Here is a 22064-nt window from a genome sequence, read left to right as displayed (position 1 = left end):
AATATTTCCTAGAAAGGCCATGGTAGCACCCTTCTTTCTAGTGGAGTGTGCCTTTGGTGTAATAGGCAGTTCTCTTTTTGCTTTTGAGATAAAAAGTTTGAATACATTTAACAATCCATCTAGCAATGCCTCGTTTTGAAATTGGATTTCCTGTATGAGGTTTTTGGAAAGCAATAAATAATTGTTTTGTTTTCCGAATTTGTTTTGTTCTGTCAATGTAGTACATTAATGCTCTTTTGATATCTAATGTATGTAGTGCTCTTTCAGCTACAGAATCTGGCTATGGGAAGAACACTGGTAGTTCTACTGTTTGATTCAAGTGGAAAGGTGATATGACTTTTGGTAAGAATTTAGGATTTGTTCGTAAGACTACTTTATGCTTGTGTATCTGAATAAATGGTTCTTGTATGGTAAATGCCTGTATCTCACTTACTCTTCTTAGAGATGTGATAGCAATTAGAAATGCAACTTTCCATGTTAAGTATTGCATTTCACATAAGTGCATAGGTTCGAAAGGTGGACCCATGAATCATGTTAGGACAATATTGAGGTTCCACGAAGGAACTGGTGGTGTTCTTGGTGGTGTAATTCTCTTTAGGCCTTCCATAAACGCTTTTATGACTGGTATCCTAAATAATGAAGTTGAGTGCGTAATTTGCAGATAAGCTGAAATTGCGGTAAAATGTATTTTAATGGATGAAAAAGCTAGCTTTGACTTTTGCAAATGTAGTAAGTAGCTTACAATATCTTTAGCAGATGCGTGTAATGGCTGGATTTGATTATTATGGCAATAATAAACAAATCTTTTCCACTTATTTGCATAGCAATGTCTAGTGGTTGGTTTCCTAGCTTGTTTAATGACCTCCATACATTCCTGTGTAAGGTCTAAGTGTCCGAATTCTAAGACTTCAGGAGCCAAATTGCTAGATTCAGCGATGCTGGATTTGGGTGTCTGATCTGTTGTTTGTGTTGAGTTAACAGATCTGGTCTGTTTGGTAGTTTGACATGAGGCACTACTGAGAGGTCTAGTAGTGTTGTGTACCAAGGTTGTCTTGCCCAAGTTGGTGCTATTAGTATGCGTTTGAGTTTGTTTTGACTAATTTTTTTTACCAGAAATGGAAGGAGTGGGAGAGGGGGAAAAGCGTATGCAAATATCCCTGACCAACTCATCCATAACGCATTGCCCTGAGACTGATCCTGTGGGTATCTGGATGCGAAGGTTTGGCATTTTGCATTTTCTTTTGTTGCAAATAGGTCTATTTGTGGTGTTCCCCATCTTTGGAAGTAAGTGTTTAGTATTTGGGGGTGAATCTCCCATTTGTGGATCTGTTGGTGATCCCGAGAGAGATTGTCTACTAACTGATTCTGAATCCCTGGAATAAACTGTGCTATTCGGCGAATGTGGTTGTGAATCGCCCAATGCCATATTCTCTGTGCTAGGAGACACAACTGTGTCGAGTGTGTTCCTCCCTGTTTGTTCAGATAATACATCGTTGTCATGTTGTCTGTTTTGACAAGAATGTGCTTGTGGCTTATTATGGGTTGAAATGCTTTCAACGCTAGAAATACTGCCAGTAGTTCTAAGTGTTTTATGTGAAACTGTCTTTGGTGAGTGTCCCATTGTCCCTGGATCCTGTGTTGATTGAGGTGTGCTCCCCACCCTATCATTGAGGCATCTGTAGTTATTACATATTGAGGCACTGGGTCTTGGAAAGGCCGCCCTTGGTTTAAATTTATATTGTTCCACCATAGAAGCGAGGTGTATGTTTGGCGGTCTATCAACACTAGATCTAGAAGTTGACCCTGTGCCTGTGACCATTGTGATGCTAGGCACTGTTGTAAGGGCCGCATGTGTAATCTGGCGTTTGGGACAATGGCTATGCATGAGGACATCATGCCTAGTAGTTTCATCACCATCTTGACCTGTATCTTTTGTTTTGGATACATGGCCTGTATTACATTGTGAAATGCTTGTACCCTTTGTGGACTTGGAGTGGCAATCCCTTTTGTTGTGTTGATTGTCGCCCCTAAGTATTGCTGTGTCTGACACGGCTGAAGGTGTGACTTTGTGTAGTTGATTGAGAAACCTAGTTTGTGGAGGGTTTCTATGACGTACTTTGTGTGTTGTGAACACCGTTCTAGCGTGTTGGTTTTGATTAACCAATCGTCTAGGCACGGGAACACATGTATTTGCTGCCTTCTGATATGTGCAGCTACCACTGCCAGGCATTTTGTGAAAACTCTTGGCGCAGTTGTTATTCCGAATGGCAACACCTTGAATTAGTAATGTACCCCTTGGAATACAAACCTTAAGCACTTTCTGTGTGAAGGATGTATCGGTATATGGAAATATGCATCCTTTAGGTCTAGTGTTGCCATGTAGTCTCGTTGTTTGAGCAGTGGGATTACGTCCTGTAATGTCACCATGTGAAAGTGATCTGATTTGATGTAGGTATTTAATGTTCTGAGATCTAATATAGGTCTTAGAGTCTTGTCTTTTTTGGGTATGAGAAAGTACAGAGAGTAAACTCCTGTTCCTTTCTGTTGAATTGGTACTAATTCTATTGCTCCTTTTTGTAGCAGTGCTTGAACCTCTAGTCCTAGAAGGTCCATGTGTTGTTTTGACATATTGTGTGTTTTCGGTGGGACGTTTGGAGGGAATTTTAGAAATTCTATGCAATAACCATGCTGGATAATTGCTAGGACCCAAGTGTCTGTTGTTATTTCCTCCCAATGTTTGTAAAATTCGGTTAGTCTCCCCCCCACAGGTGTTATGTGTTGGGGATTTGTGACGTGGAAGTCACTGCTCGTTTTGAGGAGTTTTGGGACTTTGGTACTTCCCTCTACTCTTTTGGAATTGTCCCCCTCTATATTGTCCCCGAAAACTTCCCCGCTGATACTGGCTCTGATAAGTGGGCCTTGTTTGTGAGGTTGTGGGTTCCGTAATTTGTCCTCGAAACCCCCCTCTAAACTGTGTTTTGCAAAATGTGCCTCTGCTCTGTGGGGAGTAGAGTGCGCCCATGGCTTTGGCCGTATCAGTGTCTTTTTTAAGTTTTTCGATAGCAGTGTCCACCTCCGGCCCTAACAACTGCTGTCCGTTAAAAGGCATATTCAGCACGGCTTGTTGTATTTCTGGCTTGAATCCTGACGTTCGCAACCATGCGTGTCTCCTTATGGTTACTGCTGTATTTACTGTCCTAGCAGCTGTATCTGCTGCATCCATTGCTGACCGTATCTGATTATTTGAGATACTTTGTCCTTCCTCCACCACTTGTTGTGCCCTTTTTTGAAACTCTTTGGGTAAGTGTTCAATGAAATGCTGCATTTCATCCCAATGAGCCCTGTCATATCTTGCCAGCAGTGCCTGTGAATTGGCAATGCGCCATTGGTTGGCTGCTTGTGCTGCAACCCTTTTCCCTGCAGCGTCGAACTTACGACTCTCCTTGTCTGGAGGTGGTGCGTCTCCCGAGGTGTGAGAGTTTGCTCTATTGCGAGCAGCCCCTACTACCACAGAGTCTGGTGTTAATTGCTGCGTAATATATACAGGGTCTGTTGGCGGTGGCTTGTACTTTTTCTCCACCCTTGGAGTAATGGCCCTGCCCTTCACGGGCTCCTGAAACACTTGTTTTGAGTGTTTTAGCATTCCAGGTAGCATAGGTAAACTTTGGTATTGGCTATGAGTGGAGGACAGTGTGTTTAACAAAAAGTCATCCTCAATAGGTTCTGCGTGCAAGGTGACATTATGAAATGCTGCTGCTCTTGACACCACCTGTGTGTAGGCTGTACTGTCCTCAGGTGGCGACGGCCTCGCTGGGTAACAGTCTGGGCTGTTATCTGACACTGGCGCATCATAAAGATCCCATGCGTCGGGATCATCCTGACTCATTCCAGTATGAGTTGGGGATTGCATCAGTGGTGGAGTGGCTACCGGTGATGTGTGCGTTGATGGTGGTGGAGACGGTGGCGGAGTTGTTTGTCTTGCCACCTTTGCCTGTGGCTGCTTGTCCTTTTCTTGAAAGGCAAGTCTTCTTTTCATCCTAATTGGTGGAAGTGTACTTATCTTCCCTGTGTCCTTTTGGATGTGGAGCCTTCTCTGAGTGTAGTCTGGCTCCATTGACTCTAGTTCCTGTCCGAACTTATGTCCTTGCATTTGGGAGGACAGTCCCTGTTCCTCTGTGTAGGAACCTGATTTCGGTTCCGAGGCTGGATGTTTCGGAATGGAAACCTTTTCGGTAGCCTTTTTCGGCTCCGACGACACTTTCTTTACTTTCGGCGTCCCGGTCTCTCTGTGCCGACTTGACTCAGTGTCGCTCTCTTGGTGCCGAACTTGCTCGGACCTGCTGTCTCAGGGTCGAGGTTGCTGTGTGCCGGTATCTCGACCTTAGTCGGATGACTTCGACACATGCGTGCCTTTTTTGGTGCCGATGATCGGTCACCTATTTTTCTGGTTAAGCCATGACCTGTTGGCGGTGGCGTCCCCTGGGCTTTTGTGGTCTTCTTGTGAGTTTTGTGTGTCGACGTCTTACTCACGGTTTTAGGCGTCTCTTCGGGATCGAGCTCATCCGAGTCCGACTCCTGGATGGAGAATGTTTCTTCTTCCTCCTCGAAGTGTCTTTGTCCGGTCGGCGCCGACACCATTTGCAGTCTTCTTGCTCTTCAGTCTCTTAATGTCTTCCTCGACCAAAACGCTTGACAGGCTTCACAAGTATCTTCTCTGTGTTCTGGAGACAAACACAAGTTACAGACAAGATGCTGATCTGTATAAGGATACTTGTTGTGACATTTGGGGCAGAAGCAGAATGGGGTCCGTTCCATCAGCCTTGAAGAGACACGTGGTCGGGACGACCAGGCCACGACGGGGGATCGAAAAAACCCCGAAGGGCCACCGGAGCTCTTCCAAATATCGGTGTCGATCTGTTGTAACTAACCCGATATCGAACGCAAACAATACCGTCGAATTTTCCGAGATTCTAACTATCTTTCCGAACCGAAACGTGGAGCGAAAAGGAACACGTCCGAACCCGATGGCGGAAAGAAAACAATCTAAGATGGAGTCGACGCCCATGCGCAATGGAGCCGAAATGGGAGGAGTCCCTCGAACTCGTGACTCGAAAAGACTTCTTCAAAGAAAAACAACTTGTAACACTCCGAGCCCAACACTAGATGGCAGGATGTGCAAAGCATGTGTATCTGCAGCTACACATGCCATCGAATATATAAATATATATATGTATGCTAAGTAATAATATTTATATTAAGAGTTTTATACATTTCCTAAAGTAATATGACTATGCAAATATAATGTATTAGAAGTGAAGTAGTTTATGTACTGTTGCTTAGATTGGAGTGGGAATAGAAAATCTTACCACTCTGAAACTTCAAAACTTTTTCTACTGTTGCACAGACCAGAGTGGGTATAGTAAATCTTACTCCTCCGAAGTCTAATGCTTTCCCTACTGTTGCTTAGGCTGGAGCAGGATTAGTAATTCTAACCCCTCCAAAGTCCTAATCTTACCCTACGGTTGCACAGACTGGAGTGGGAATAGTCAATGTTACCCCTCCAAAGTCCAATGCTTTCCCTACTGTTGCACAGACTGGAGTGGGAACAGTAAATTTAACCCCTCAGAAGTCCAATTCTTTCCTTAATGTCGCACAGAATGAATAATATAGTTAACCCCACTGAAGTTCTACACTTTCTTTACTGTTGCATAAACTGGAGTGGATATGTATCATTCCCAGACTCAAATACATTTCCTAATATTGTTCAAATATATTTATTATTGAGATTTGTTTATAATTTTAATTTTATAGCATTTGTTTATATTTTTATCCATTAGTACATTTTTATAATATTTTTGTAAATGTCTTTTTTGTTTTTTATTTTAGGTGTTTTCCTCTTTCTACGTGTGCTGCAGAATGCAGCACATGTACCAACGGGAAAAAACAGGGAGAAATAAAGAGATTTCTCCCCATTGTGTCACTCTTACGCTACCCCTGAGGTGGCATAGAAATCTGACGCATTCTCAGACCTGTAAATCTGGGAATGTGTCAGATTCCTTCGGGTTCCATGGGTGTTGTGTGGTAACACCTCAAGCAACACCAATAGAATGCCCCTTTCACGCAGTTATGTGTGAAAGGAGTCCATATTTACAAGGCCAAGAAAAGCCATGCAAGATGACTTTGCCTGGCCTTGTAAATATTGGCTGGCACACTGCATCACCGTAGAGTAAAACAAATGACACTCCGGTGGCGCAGTGTGCCGCTAGGGCCTCGTAAATGAGGCCCTATGTTCTTGTATGTTTTTAATAACATTAGTGTGAAATGATATTTTTTTCGATATTTTTGTACTTGTCATAAGGATAGGGAAACACTTTTTTTGTAAATTATATTTTTGGCACAACATTTTAATTGCATGATATTGTTGGTTCTGATATTATGTCAGTGATTCAACGGTGCTGTGGCCAATATAAACACACTTTTTATTCTACCAACGAAATCCTCTTCTTGCCAACTCCTCACATTTTCTACACACTCTCCCTGTATTATTTACTTCTGACATTTTCAGCTTTTAAATCTTTGAACTGTCATTGACTCTTCTGCAATTAGACTCCACAGCAATGGGACATCAGATTGTGAATTGAAACCTAAATGTGACTCTTTTCTTGAGGTAGGGAGTAGGGGCCAGTACAGCAAAACAGCACAATGTCAATTTTACCCTTTTCCTACTCCACCTGAAAATTTGAACTACACAAGGGAAGGACAATAGCCTTAAAATTCATTTTTTTCAGCAGGTAGACTGGACAAGGGTATGGAAGTTTGTAAATGAGTTCCCAAAATCAGAAGGACAATTCACAAAGATTAGCAGATGTGTAAGTATAACTTACTCCTGCAGTACTCCTGGCTTACTCAAGAATTTCAGGAGTACTCCTGAAGGAAAGTTTGTTTTTGTCTGATGTTTAAGATCAAGTTGTTGGAGTTTTGATGAGTATGAAACTCAAACTGATAGACGTTAATATGGTCCTTTAGTTCCAGGTGGAATGGGAAATGGGATGGTTTATATTTCTAGGTGGATCTCCACCATACAGTAAAGGCCTGGAAATTCACTGTACTTTGGTAGAGATTAAAGGTAAATTTTCAACCTTTTCAGGGCATGATGGAGGTGTTTCTGTTTGTAGTGGGGTTTACCTTGTGGCACGCATTTACTATTTGTGTGATGAAGGGAAGAGGAGTAGAAGTCCCTGTCTTACAAAGTAATAATAGGTAGATAGATGACCTCTAACCAATCAGTTTTCAGGTCAGAGAACTCCAAAGTCTTTCCTCAACAAATGTGCCCATAAACAGAATGACTTCATGCAACTGTATTTGCTACAAGTGAGCTCTGTACAAGGTGAAAAAATAAAACCACCTGGCATGCAGCTGCAGCAACTTAAGTATCCAGTGCTCTGGCCTTAAGTATATTAGATTATAGGCCATCCATCTACCATTCGTTGTTGAAGGATTTGTTCTTGGGCTGCCTATTGCAGGGCATTGGTCACACGTCTTTATTTTTTACCTAGATTCTCTGATGGAGAATATCTCAAAGGAGGTTCTATTTAAGGAACAATTGAGGAAGGTAAATTGTGAGTGTTGCTCATATTCCTTGAAAAGTAAACAAAACCTTACACTAATTAGGTTTGGAAGTGTGTGCTAATTTCGCTATAGAGGTTGATGAGATTATGGTTGAAACAAGACAGGAGGGAGTAGCCTGAAAATCTGAGAGAAATGCAGACTGGGACGGTGGCCCGATAATAGGTGATCACACCTTGAGCATGCATAATTCAGGTGTTATTCACCCAGATACAAAAAATAATACTTTGGGATGACCAGCATGTGCCTGGACAGTTTTAGGGAGTAAATGGGAAGGAAGTGTATTTGTTTTGTGAAGATATGCAACCAACTTGCACATACAGCCAGGTCACATAGTACCCTGAATCCAACATGGATATTTTTCCAGCCACCATTTTGGAGCGGAGTGTTATAGAGTATCTTGGGGCTGAACCTGCTGTATGTTGAACAGCGTACCTCATCCACAGTAGAGACACACATGCATGTCTGGGTATAATGGGAAGCCACATAGCAGCATACAACATAATCTAGGAAAAAGAGTGAGAGGATTGCGCACTCCTCCATTTTGGACAGAAATAACAATAAACACCAGAGGCCAGGTTGCTGCATTGCTTAGGACATGGGGTGAAAAGATAGTTGCCTAAGCAGCTACCTTTGAAATATAAGAGCAAATAGACTACCCCTTGAATATAGAATAGCAGTAAAACTCACTGCTAAATTTAAAGAATCATAGAGACATCTGAGTACATGAGAGCACGGACACTTTTTGATGTGTTAAGGATATCATATAGACTTACTTTGAACGTACAGTAGAAGTGACATGCAATCATGTCCATGACAGCAAGCAGAATGAGCCATATGTATAAGACAGCATCAAAACGCACCCCAGGAAACACTGTTCCAGTGAGAAGTAATACTGCACTACAGGATGAAATGTAGATTCACACATGCACAGAAGACTATCTTGAGACTTATAACCATATTTAGGGGTTGACTGCCATTAATTCCCTTAGGTCCTTTCTCCACCACCAGAGTGGTGACCCGCTTACCTTATTGAAAGTTTGCCCATCTTTGGCAGGACATTATTGCTGAAAGTGTTCTTGTTGAGGTGGCGAGAGCACTTCCATAAAAAATGCCTGGCATATTACACCACTATAACATTAGCAGTCCATCTTGTAAGAATTGTTTTGGTTTTCCAAAAGCAAACATAAAAATTGGAGGGGGACTGTTTCTATGACCTAATGAACAAATGCCCCAATGGGCAGTGAATTTTCTCTCTGCTCATAGTTTTTTCTTGCTGTAGACCTCCGAGGCCATGGCAAAGACAAAACCTAGACACAAAAATTCAGTGTCTAATAGCCCACTCTAAATATGGAAGGCTTTAAGGCACATTATGGCTGATGGCAGATTGTTCTGCCTTGCAAATACCTAACTAGACCCTTTATTCCTAAATACAGGGCAAAAGTCAAAGTTATAAGGCAGATGTAAATTGCTCTATATTTTAAAGACTGCATGGATTCCTACACATGAAATAGGCTTACAGAGACACTTACCTCTGCATATAGGACAGCACTCGCCCTCTGCATGGAATGGGTATGTGCAGCTGACTGTGCACTCACGAGGTGAACATGCAACAGAGCCAAACTGTAGCAACAAGAAAATAGAAGGGAAGAAGGTAAATTTTGCAGCTAGCTTAGAAAAACATACATTACCCACAGCAGTGGGACAATTCTCACACGGTAGCCCAAGAACCCATAGTGGTCACCTCATGGAAGAATCTGATGACATAACTATGCACATTCATTGCTCTGACCTTGAACAAGGTCAACTATAAAAACGTGGCCCAACCATAAATATTTCCCTTAACTAAAGCAAAAAATATATAACTACAACTCTCAAAAGATGCCAGTATTGCTTTGACTGAAAGGCTTGCAATGCTATAATTTACTTCTACCTTCAGGAAGAGACAATATGAGCATGCCTACTTACCAGGCAGATGCAGGTCAAGCAGGAGTCGGAAGGTGATGGAAAGCTCTCATTGTTCTGGACAACTATGCGACCATAAGAGCAGCCTGAAGGAAAGACAAGAAAGAAGTAGATCATGGGTGCTCAAGTCTAGGTCACCTATCATGATCTACACAGCCCGAGCCCATGGCAAATACTAAAACAATATGTAGCTCAGTCACCATTTGAGCAGCAAGCGACAAGATCTAGGGGTAAGAACTGATATGTTCTTGTCACAGTCTCACTATTCAACAGTACCAGAACCAAACAATAAATACTGCTATTGTGCAATCTTTTTCTGTAGGTAAGGGCCAGTAATATATAGACTAATCATTTGACTGCCTCTCTCCACATTTCCAATGTCCTTGTGTCAGTGTGGCAGCACCTACCACTGATAAATACTTGAGCATAAATTAACTAAACTTGAATCATTTGCAGTCGTTGACAAAAGTGCAGGCCAGCGATCATTCACTTTTCTATTCATTTGTGTTGCGCGTAGATCTGAAAATGTAGGGACTTGCATACAAAATTTGTGCAGAAAGGGCTGGTCTTGTGAACAACATACTGATTCTGTATTTATATTTCAAGTCTGGATACATAAGCATGACTTGGTGGCTGGTATAGCCCACTACGGCAGGCTATTAGGACATCCCATTGTTATAAGGCAGAATGCTCTAATTAGTGGCACAAGGGCTACAAGGAGTCCGAGGGGGTTGAAATCCCCTTGGGCTCCATGAGGCCTTTGTTCACAGCAACAGCTGTGAAAGGTAAACATTGGAATGTTGATGCTCCAGGAGTCTACTAGACATTAGAAGTCCGGATCACTCCAATTTCTTCAATGGAATACTAAAAACATTCCAGTGTTGTAATTTGTAACTATATGTTTGCCTGGTATTTGCCAAATGCTAGGCATTATTTGGGAAATTGGTACAGATTTTGTAGAGGTTACTATACATATATATATCTCTTGGTTCCGGAAAAACGGGAAAAGAAAGATTACACAGTAAGACGTATAACAACTTTTAACTCAAATTCTGGTGAGGTCAGGGGAATTTTGAAACAATATTGGCATCTTATTAAAGCGGATAAAGTGATAGGCCCTCTGATGAGTCCCTTTCCAAGGATCACATATAGAAGGAGTAGTTCCTTGTGTGATATATTAGTATACAGTCACATGAGTAAGAAGGGCAATGGGGGATTTCTTAAATAGAAAGGTTTATACAGATGTGCAAATTGTAAGGCTTGCAAATATAGTATGAATCGTAAGACATATAAATTACCCACGGGGGAGGAGAGGAGGATTGATAAGTTTATTCATTGTAACTCTGACTTTACAATATATGTTATTGTATGTCCGTGTAATTTATGGTATGTTGGCAGTACAATCTTTCCTGTCAAAAAACGCATCTTGGAACATTGGCGGGCTATAAAAAATAATGATGCAAATTATCCGATAGTGAGACATTGTAAACGGGAGCATGATGGACAGGTTGATGAAATTGTATTTTCTGGAATTGACAAGGTATTGCTGTTGCCAAGAGGAGGAGACAGGGAACGAATCCTTAGAAGGATGGAATCGGAATATATAATCAGACTTAATAGTAGAACCCCCGTGGGGTTTGAATCAGGATGAAGAACTTTATGTACATGTGGGATAATGAGACACTTATAATTTGTTGTCCCCTCCCTTCCCCCGTTTCCCCTACCTCACCCTGCAACCACCCCCTTTTCTTCCGATAGAAATGTTGCAATGTTAATCACTGGTGGTAATATTGATCTAACGCTCAATGATGTGGCTCACACCTCTGAATTGGTTAAGTCTATAAATACTGTAGGTAGTAAAAGAAAATGGAGGAATGAAAGAATGAGTTAATTTGGCATTAATGGAGAAAACAAAAGTTTCTGTATTTAGTTGGGGAAGAGGGATGATTGTTTATGATAAGAAGAATATATTATTTAAATTGGAAAGGGTAGCATAATTAGTTTTCTGGTATGAATAAATAAAAAAGAAGAATTGTAAGAGGGAAATGAGAGTAATAATGTATTGATGAATTCAATGAATTTAATGAGTTTAAGTTATAAACATATCGTATTAGTGTGAAAATTTTGTTTATGTTTATTAAATGAACAGGATATAGGGTTGTGGGGTGATAGAGCCTGTTTGTCAAACTGGTCAATGTGGGCTATGAATAAGACCGACATGGTTGAAACGCGGCAGCCCTGAACTTTGAAATGGTTTTGCTGGGTAGTCATATACTAAACAAAAATGATGGACTTGAAATGAAGTCTGGAGTGCCGGCATTTTCCTTCGACGTAACGTGGAGAGGGAAGTTTGGTGAATATATACGGATCCTGCACCTGGAGCTGTGCACCAACCTCGCTGGCGGTAGCAGTCAGCTGTAGCAGGACGCTTTGTGGAATATATACATATATATATATATATGCATGGAAAATGTCACTTACCCAGTGTACATCTGTTCGTGGCATGTTCCGCTGCAGATTCACATGCTATGCATAGGTCCTGCCATCTAGTGTTGGGCTCGGAGTGTTACAAGTTGTTTTTCTTTAAAGAAGTCTTTTCGAGTCACGGGATCAAGTGACTCCTCCTCTTCGGCTCCATTGCGCATGGGCATCAACTCCATCTTAGATTGTTTTCCCGCCGAGGGTAAGGTAGGAGTGATAGAGTGTAAAGAAAAAAGATGTCTATGCAAATGGAATAGAGATATATATACATATGTACAAATGAATGTGTAACTTCTACGGCTACAGGCTAGGAGGCGGGAGGGCGCATGTGAATCTGCAGCGAAACATGCCACGAACAGATGTACACTGGTAAAGTGACATTTTCCGTTCGATGGCATGTGTAGCTGCAGATACACATGCTATGCATAGACTACAAAGCAGTTTTCCTCCCATAAGCGGTGGTCAGCCTGTAGGAGTTGAAGTTGTTTGGAATAGTATTCTTAGTACAGCCTGTCCTACTGTGGCTTGTTGTGTTGCTAACACATCTATACAGTAATGCTTCATAAATGTACGGGGTGTTAACCAAGTGGCTGCTTTACAGATTTCTGCCATTGGTATATTTCCTAAAAATGCCATTGTTGCTCCTTTCTTCCTGGTGGAATGTGCCTTTTCCATTTGTTTGCATAGCACTGTCTGGTAGTGGGTTTTCTTGCTTGTTTAATTACTTCCATACATTCTGGTGGAAGATGTAGATATCCAAACTCTAGGACTTCAGGAGCCAGATTGCTAGATTGAGTATTGCTGGATTTGGATGACTGATTAGTTTGTTTTGTGTCAACAGATCCGGCCTGTTTGGCAGCTTGGTGTGTGGTACTAGTGATAGGTTTAACAATGTCATGTACCATGGTTGACGTGCCCAAGTTGGCGCTATCAGTATGAGTTTGAGTTTCTTTTGACACAGTTTGTTGACCAGAAATGGAATGAGCGGGAGAGGGGAAAAAGCGTAAGCAAATATCCCTGACCAGTTGATCCATAGAGCATTGCCCTTGGATCAACTGGTGTGGGTACCTGGATGCGAAGTTTTGGCATTTTGCGCTCTGGCTGGTGGCGAATAGATCTATGTCTGGTGTTTCCCATTGGTGAAAGTACTTGTGAAGTACCTGGGGGAGAATTTCCCACTCGTGTGTTTGCTGATGATCCCAGCTGAGAACATTTGCTAATTGATTGTGGATCCCTGGCATGTACTGTGCTACAGGGTGAATGTTATTGTGAATTGCCCAATGCCAAATATTTTGTGCTAAAAGACAAAGTTGTGATGAGTGGGTCCCTCCCTGTTTGTTTAGGTAGTATATTGTAGTCTTGTAGTCATGTTGTCTGTTTTGATGAGAATGTGTTTGTGAAGGAGAAGAGGTTGAAAGGCTTTGAGTGCTAGAAATACAGCTAGCAATTCTGAGTGGTTTATGTTTGTTGTTTATGTTTGTTGTCCCATTGTCCCTGAATGTTGTGATTGTTGAGGTGTGCTCCCCATCCAACCATTGATGCATCTGTTGTAAGTGTGGGTTGAGGCACAGGGTCTTGAAATGGCCGCCCTTTGTTTAAATTTGTGGAATTCCACCACTGAAGTGAGATGTGTGTTTGGCGGTCTATCAATACTAGATCTTGAAGTTGACCATGTGCCTGTGACCATTGTTTGGCAAGGCACTGTTGTAAGGGCCGCATGTTTAGTCTTGCATTGGGGACAATGGCGATGCATGATGCCATCATGCCCAACAGTTTCATGACAAACTTGGCGGTGTACTGTTGGTTTGGCTGGATTTGTGATAATATATAGTGGAATGATTGTACCCTTTGTGGACTTAGGCTTGCAAGTGCTGTTTGGGTATTTAACGTGGCTCCTAAATACTGTTGAACCAGCGCTGGTTGTAAGTGAGATTTTTGGTAGTTTATTGAGAACCCTAGTGTGTGTAGGGTGTGTATTACATAACGTGTATGATGTTGACACTGTGTCTGACTGTTGGATTTTATTAGCTATTCGTCGAGATATGGAAAGACATGGATATGTTGCATTCTTATGTAGGCTGCGACTACGGCAAGGCAATTTGTAAATACCCTGGGAGCTGTTGTTATCCCGAAAGGTAACACCTTGAACTGGTAATGTTTTCCTTGTATTACGAACCTGAGATATCTTCTGTGCGCTGGATGGATAGGTATGTGAAAATACGCATCTTTGAGATCCAGTGTTGCCATAAAATCTTGTTGTTGTAACAGTGGGACTACATCCTGTAGTGTTACCATGTGAAAGTGTTCTGATAGGATGTAGAGATTGAGAGTTCTGAGATCTAGTATTGGTCTCAATGTTCCGTCTTTTTTGGGAATGAGGAAATACAGGGAGTAAGCCCCCGTTCCTATTTGATGATGTGGTACAAGCTCTAAGGCTTGTTTGAATAATAGTGATTGTGCCTCTGCTGGCAACATTGAAATGTGTTGGGAGGAGAGTTTGTGTGGTTTTGGAGGTATATCTGGAGGCATTTGTGAGAATTCTATGCAGTAACCATGTTGGATAATGGATAAGACCCAATTGTCTGTTGTGATGGGTAGCCAATGTGTGTGGAACTTTTGCAGTCTTTCTCCCACAGGGGAAGTGTGGTGAGGGAAGATATGGAGCAAGTCACTGCTTTGTGTGTGTGGTTTGCTTTGAGGGCTGATATTTTCACCTAATTCTGGGAAATTGGCCCCTGCAGGTTCCTCAAAACCTCCCTCTTTGGAACTGTGGCTGGTAAGACGGTTTCGATTGTGAGGTAGATGCCTCAGATGTTTGGGCTCTAAAACCTCCCCTATATTGAGGCTTTCGAAATGAGCCTCTGTACTGGGTTGAGTAAAGGGCTCCCATAGCTTTAGCAGTGTCAGCGTCCTTTTTCATTTTTTCAATGGCTGTATCAACCTGTGTGCCAAACAGCTGTTTTTCATTAAATGGCATCTTAAGGACAGCTTGCTGGATTTCGGGTTTAAAGCCTGACGACCGAAGCCATGCATGTCTTCTAATGGTGACTACTGTATTGATTGTTCTTGCGGTTGTGTCTGCGGAGTGTAAAGCTGACCTGATTTGATTATTTGTAATAGCCTGCCCTTCCTCGACTATTTGCTGGGCTCTTTTCTGTTGATCCTTGGGGAGATGCTGGATGATATCTTTCAACTCGTCCCAGTGGGCCCTTTTGTACCTAGCGATTAGCGCTTGGGAATTGGCTATTCTCCATTGATTAGCCGCTTGTGATGCTACTCTTTTGCAGGCAGCATCGAATTTCCTGCTTTATCTGGTGGCGGTGCATCACCAGACGACTGTAAGTTAGCCCTTTTTCTTGCTGCGCTGACCACTGCGGAATCTGGAGGTAGCTGTTGGGTAATAAAAGCTGGGTCAGAAGGAGGCGGCTTATATTTCTTTTCTACCCTAGGAATGATTGCCCTTGCCTTAACTAGTTTCTGAAAGATCTGATGTGCATGTTTTAGCATGCCAGGAAGCATGGGTAGAGACTGGTGTGAGTTGAGGGCAATTTATTAAATAGAAAATCATCCTCAAGAGGTTCTGTGTGCATGGCTATGTTATGGTATGACGCTACCCTAGCTATAACCTGAGTGTATGAGGTGCTATCCTCTGGGGGTGATGGCTTTGACGGATAGCATTCTGGACTATTGTCAGAAATGGGATCATCGTAAAGGTCCCATGGGTCGACATCATCTTGGTGTGACTCTGCAGAGTGTACTGGAGACTGCGCAGTGGGGGTAAAAGGTGGAGAGACAGTTAGTTGAGGAGAATGAGGAGGAGACTGGTGAGGTGAGAACTGAGGAGGTGGAGATTTTAGTCTGGGTTTTGCCACTTTTGCAGGTGGCTGGTCAGTGTCAAAATGTCCTTGAAAGGCCAGCTTCCTCTTTGTTTTTAGAGGAGGTGCAGCGAGGATCTTGCCAGTGTCTTTATGAATTTGAATTCTGGCCTGTTTTTCATCAAATTCCTCCATTTCCGTAAGTTCCTCCGCAAATCTATGGCTTTCTTTCAGTTATTTGGAAAGTCCATGCTCCTCTGTATATATTGGTCTTTTCGGCTCCAAAGCCGGTTTCCTCGGGATTGAAAAGCCTGGAGTAGACGTTGGCCTTGGCTCCGAGAAGGATTTTCGAGGCTTCGACTCGATGGGTCAGTGCCTGACTATTTCGGAGCCTGTGCTTCGGCTCTAGTCCAAAGGCTTCGGTGGCGTGGCCTTTCTCGGTGCCGAAGTTGTTGCTTGGTCACCAGCAGTCTTTTTATGGGTGGAGCCATGGCCTTCTGGCAGTGGCATCCCTGAGGCCTTGTGTTTGGGCTTGGATGTGACAGGAGCAGGCGTACTCATGTGCTGTCCTGCCGTGATTGGTCTGTCATCGTCGGACTCGTGCTCGGAGTCGGACCCACAAACGGAGACTGCGGTGTGCATAATCTCCTCCTCTTCTACGTCGAGACGTTCAGTGCTTCTCGACGCCATTTCCAACCTTCGCGCTCTTCGGTCTCATAGAGTCTTCTTCGAGCAGAAGGATCTGCAGGCCTTGCAAGTATCCTCTCGGTGGTCTGGAGATAGACACAGGTTACAGACAAGATGTTGGTCCGTATAAGGGAACTTGGAGTGGCACCGAGGGCAGAAACGAAACGGGGTTCGGTCCGTGAGGCTTCGATGAGGCTTTGGTCGGGCCAACCAGGCCCGAGTTGGGCACGGGTGCCCCGAAGGGCAAGTAGAGAGCTGTATCCTCTGGTACCGAAGTGTCGATGATAGATGGTACGCGATCGAAACAATACCGTCAAATTTATAGAGTTTATAGTACTTTTCCGACTCGAACTACCGGCGCGAAAAGAAACACGTCCGAATCCAATGGCGGAAAGAAAACAATCTAAGATGGAGTTGATGCCCATGCGCAATGGAGCCGAAGAGGAGGAGTCACTTGTTCCCGTGACTTGAAAAGACTTCTTCGAAGAAAAACAACTTGTAACACTCCGAGCCCAACACTAGATGGCAGGAACTATGCATAGCATGTGTATCTGCAGCTACACATGCCATCGAACATATATATATATATATATATGTATATTTATATATATATATATATATATATATATATATATATATATATATATATAAATATCATGAAAGCCATTTGATTTAGACAAGATTTTAATTGAAACATAACACATTAGAGGATATGGTTAGAACCCCAGGAATAGGTGAATGATTAATGGAGGAACCTTTCTGCTGTTGTTCCAGTGCAAGACTGTAACACAACTACGACAAATAATATCTGGAAGAAGACACAAATCAAGACTATAGTTAGTAATAGTTAGTTACTGATTTTTGATCCCCAAACGAATCTGCACATATGGGATTCCCTATTGTGCGACCCTAAAATTCAAATAGAGCAGAAAAAAATGAAGTATTTCCTAGAGAAAGAAGCCAGTGGGCTCCATCTCTTGATACATTCCCATCTAAGGAACACTAGGGTTCAATAAATGCATTAACTAAATATATTGGAAAACAAATTGCATAACAGCTAAGGTAACTAAGATCTTAGTGTTAAACAAACTATATGGGGACCGATGTACACGCTCAACTACTGGGGGTTAAGAGGGGACAATTTCACCGGTGTCCAAAAATGCAGCTGCTGAGCATGAGCATCATTTCAAAATGCTATTGTACAATATTGGTCTCATAGTGGTACGCATGAGCTTTGCTAAAAAGCGGTGGTAACTATGGCGCTGTACAGTGGTGGGGCAGCATAATACAAATACTACGGCCTTCCTCTCTACCGCTGGGTTGCACAAGTGATTTTTGAACAGCAAGATTAGCTGTGAAAGTTTGGGAGCAATAAATAGGTCGCATTACAGAGTCATTATTTATATTTTCTGCTTTGACTCCTCTACCAAAAGTAATCAAAACACTAGTCACAGCCAGGAGGCTCATTGCAGGGCCAAGAATGACCAACACTTGGTGTTGATGATACAGACAACATGAAACACTGAGTAACTGTGATATGGTACATGTGTGTTTTTCGGTAATGTGTGATGTGACTACAAGTTCAACCCCACATGTTTAAAGTCAGAAATACATGAAAAAGATGATGCAAGTTGACTCCCACAAGGACATAACAAACCTGTCAACAGTAGCTAATGCTGAATGCATCAATTCTTTTACAGGCCAAATGGACCATCTTTCTGGACACATCAGCAGGCAAGGTGTACCCCTTTTCTATCTTTCCATCACACAAATTATTGAACTGACAGACTAAGGCCCTCATTACAACCCTGGCGGTAAATCCCACTTACTGCCGTGCTGAGGGCTGCCAAGATACTGTGCCCGCGGCGGTAATCCGCCAAGGGTATTACGACCCACACAGAAAATAACGCCACAATACAGACACTCACACAAGTCCGCCAGATCAAAGGTCAGTGATAACCTGGCGAAAGCAAAACACACACCATCACGCCAACAGGAATACACCGACAGTATCAAGACCCACGAATCAACACGGCGCCCTTTCAACCGTGGTAATCCATTGGTGGTACACACCGCCGCGCTCAAAATATACACACACGTACAAAACTACACTACATTCGACAATTCAAAAAAACACACACCTAACACACATACACACACCACACCAACAGACTCACACCACTATAAAACACACACCCACACTACCCACAACCCCTTACAACAACAAAAAAGAGAAAAGCACAGAGAGACAAGCAAAGAGCACACACTAAATCAGAGGCACAAAACACCATCACTAATACACCATCCAAGTACATCACAATATACACCCCAACACACCACCCCACACATCTCCTCACACATATCAGTCACACCACATCCATGGCACCCCCAGGTTTTCTGAGGAGGAGCTAAGGGTCATGGTGGAGGAAATCATCCGGGTAGAACCACGGCTATTCGGATCACAGGTGCAGCAGACGTCCATTGCAAGGAAGATGGAGCTATGGCGGGGAATTGTCGAAGGGTCAATGCTGTGGGACAGCATCCAAGAACCAGGGATAACATCAGGAAGAGGTGGAACGACCTACGGGGGATGGTGCTTTCTGTGGTTTCAAGACACCAAATTGCTGTACAGAGGACTGGCGGTGGACCCCACCTCCTCCCCCACAACTAACAGCATGGGAGGAGCAAGTCTTGGCGATCATGCATCCTGAGGGCCTCGCAGGAGTAGCAGGAGTACTGGACACTGGTAAGTCAGCTTTTTACTACTTTCCCCCCCCCCACCTGCATGTCATCACATACCCCCACCTGTACCCTCGCTCCCATCATCCCATCACCTCACATATACCCCACCATTACAACCCACACATCCCAAAACCAAGCCCTGCATGCAACAGCAATGCATGGACACCTATCACAGCCCTGAATGGACACCCATCACCACAGCATGCCCAGTAGAAAGACTCACCCAGCCCACACAATCAGCAATCACACAAGGCAAAGGCGATAGGCAAAGCACAATTATACAAGGGAAACACACCCATTGCACAAGATGGCAATCACAGATACAATAACAATGCATTTGCATCCCAACAGGACCCCTACCAACGTCACTAGAGAGGAAGTGCAACCAACATCCAGTCCCCCCACAGAAGAGGCCCACAGTGATGACTGCAGCTCTGCACGCCTGGATCACAATGACCAACCTGGCCCATCATGGATGTCGGGACAGTTGGTTTCCCTGCCACAGTCCCAAACCACCACAGAGCCTCCCCCTCAGGAAACACCAGCACAGCACTCACCCAGCGGGCCCATACCTCTGCCCCAGGGCACGTCAATCAGCAGTGTATCTACCACTACAGGGACCCCAGGCAACCCCACTAACACAGGACAATCAGGGACCTGGGGTCAGTGGCAGTGGGCACACGGTTCAGGGGACAGAGGCACAGGACAACAGGGAAGCTGGGAGGACTGCTGTGCAACAGGGGGAGGACAGGCCCAGGGAACCAACCCTCCACGAGGCACTCTCCAACATCATGGGAGCATACCACCATTCCCAGGAGACCATGGGTACGGTACTGGTTAAGTTACAGGAGACCTAACGGCTGCAGGAGGGACAGTACCTGGGGATCAGGGAGGACCTCACAAAAATCTACACCATCCTGGTCACCATAGCAGGGGCGCTGGCTGGCCTGGACAAGACCATGAGGGAAGCAGTGGCACAACAAAGGGCCCCTGACACTAGCCTAACCAAGAAACAGCCTTCCACCTCCGCCAGCGTTAGTGGACAGGAGGCCCTGCCACAGGACCAACAGGCCACCAGCACCCCACCCCCTGCAGAAGGAGAGCCACCCCGCAAACGGTTCCTGCAATCCAGGCAGAAGACAGAGAACATTGCCAAGACACCCGCCAGGAAATAGGACTCTCCTGATTGTCACCCTTCTGTCCCACTCTGTCACCCTGTCCACCTTGAGCTGCCATTACTCTCCTTCCTAGGCCCCACTGGACAATGCACCTGTGATACCAAGAGACTGGACTCTACCATGGACCTTCTTCCACCATCACCCCAGCCCCTTGCACGTACCCCCATACTATTTAGCACAAAAAATAAACACCATTGAAATATAAACCATACTGGAGTCAGTGTAATGATTGGAAAGATGTATTCTTACTACATTCTCAAAGCATTGCAACATCTATGTTCATTGAATTATACCAATGTATGACAGTTGGTGACCAGCAGTACACATAGCAGGAGCCAGAATGGGGTACACAGAGCTGAAAAAAGGAAATCCAAAGGGAACAGTCAGTGGCCATAGACAGAGGGTAAGAGGCTGCCATGTACAATGTCCAAAAGTATACTGAAATGTGAAGAGGAGTTACAGTCTCTTACCTGTGTGTCACTGGAAGTACAGCTGTATAATGTTTGTTCTGTTGTCCACATCTTCTTCATCTGCCTCCTCTTCCTCACGGTCCACAGGCTCCACCGCTGCCACAAGACCATCACCAGGCTCATCCTCCAGCAGAAAAGGCACCTGGCATCTCAAGGCCAGGTTATGCAACATACAGCATGCCACGAAGATCTGGCACACCTTCTTGGGTGATTAGTACAGGGATCCCCCTGTCAGATGGAGGCACCGGAACCTGGCCTTCAGGAGGCCGAAGGTCCTCTCAATAATCCTCCTTGTTCGCCCATGTGCCTCATTGTAACGTTCCCCTGCCCTTGTCCTGGGATTCCTCATTGGGGTCAGTAGCCATGAGAGGTTGGGGTAACCAGAATCACCTGTAAATATTGAGGGACAACTGTTACACACACACTAACCCTTAGGGACAACCCCATACCCAGCCACCTACTTATATTGTGTGGGGACCTTGGCCTCACCTATTAGCCACACCCAGTGCCTCTGAAGTTGGCCCATCACATAGGGGATGCTGCTATTCCTCAAGATATAGGCGTCATGCAGAGAGCCAGGATATATAGCATTCACATGGGAGATGTACTGGTCCGCCAAACACACCAATTGCACATTCATCGAATGATAGCTTTTTCTATTCCTGTACACCTGTTCATTTCTGGGGGGGGAGGACAAATGCTACATGTGTACCATCAATGGCACTAACGATGTATGTCCCAGGGCATAGGAGTCAGCTTTCACTGTGGCCAAATCCTCCACCTGGGGTAAGACGATGTAGCTGCGCATGTGTTCAGCAGGGCAGACAACACTCTATTCAACACGTTGGAGAACATTGGCTGAGACGTCCCTGATGCCATGGCCACTGTTGTTTGAAAGGAGCCACTAAAAAGGAAATAGAGCACTGAGAGGACCTGCACTAGAGGGGGATTCCTGTGGGCTGGCAGATAGCTGCCATCAGGTCTGGCTCCAATTGGGCACACAGTTCTTGGATTGTGGCACCATCAAGTCTGTATGTGATGATAATGTGTCTGTCCTCCATTGTCGACAGGTCCACCAGGGGTCTGTACACCGGAGGATG

At 44.0% G+C, this 22064-nt stretch overlaps 1 protein-coding gene across 2 annotated transcripts in view; it reads right to left on the bottom strand.

The window, feature by feature from the left end:
• The window catches only part of VWCE (von Willebrand factor C and EGF domains), a 424528-nt gene that overhangs the window by 36153 nt on the left and 366311 nt on the right, over positions 1–22064 (bottom strand). For both annotated transcript variants that reach the window (XM_069223762.1, XM_069223763.1), the window contains 2 exons: positions 9595–9677; positions 9159–9249 (listed from right to left, as the gene is read on the bottom strand). In XM_069223762.1, the coding sequence (XP_069079863.1) occupies positions 9159–9249; positions 9595–9677 (174 nt within the window). The remainder of the gene's footprint in view (positions 1–9158; positions 9250–9594; positions 9678–22064) is intronic.

The sequence above is a fragment of the Pleurodeles waltl genome, chromosome 3_1 (assembly GCF_031143425.1).
Source record: "Pleurodeles waltl isolate 20211129_DDA chromosome 3_1, aPleWal1.hap1.20221129, whole genome shotgun sequence".
In the NCBI taxonomy this organism is placed as follows: domain Eukaryota; kingdom Metazoa; phylum Chordata; class Amphibia; order Caudata; family Salamandridae; genus Pleurodeles; species Pleurodeles waltl.
The sequence above is the reverse complement of the archived record's forward strand: the minus strand, read 5'-3'. Positions and strand labels throughout refer to the sequence as shown.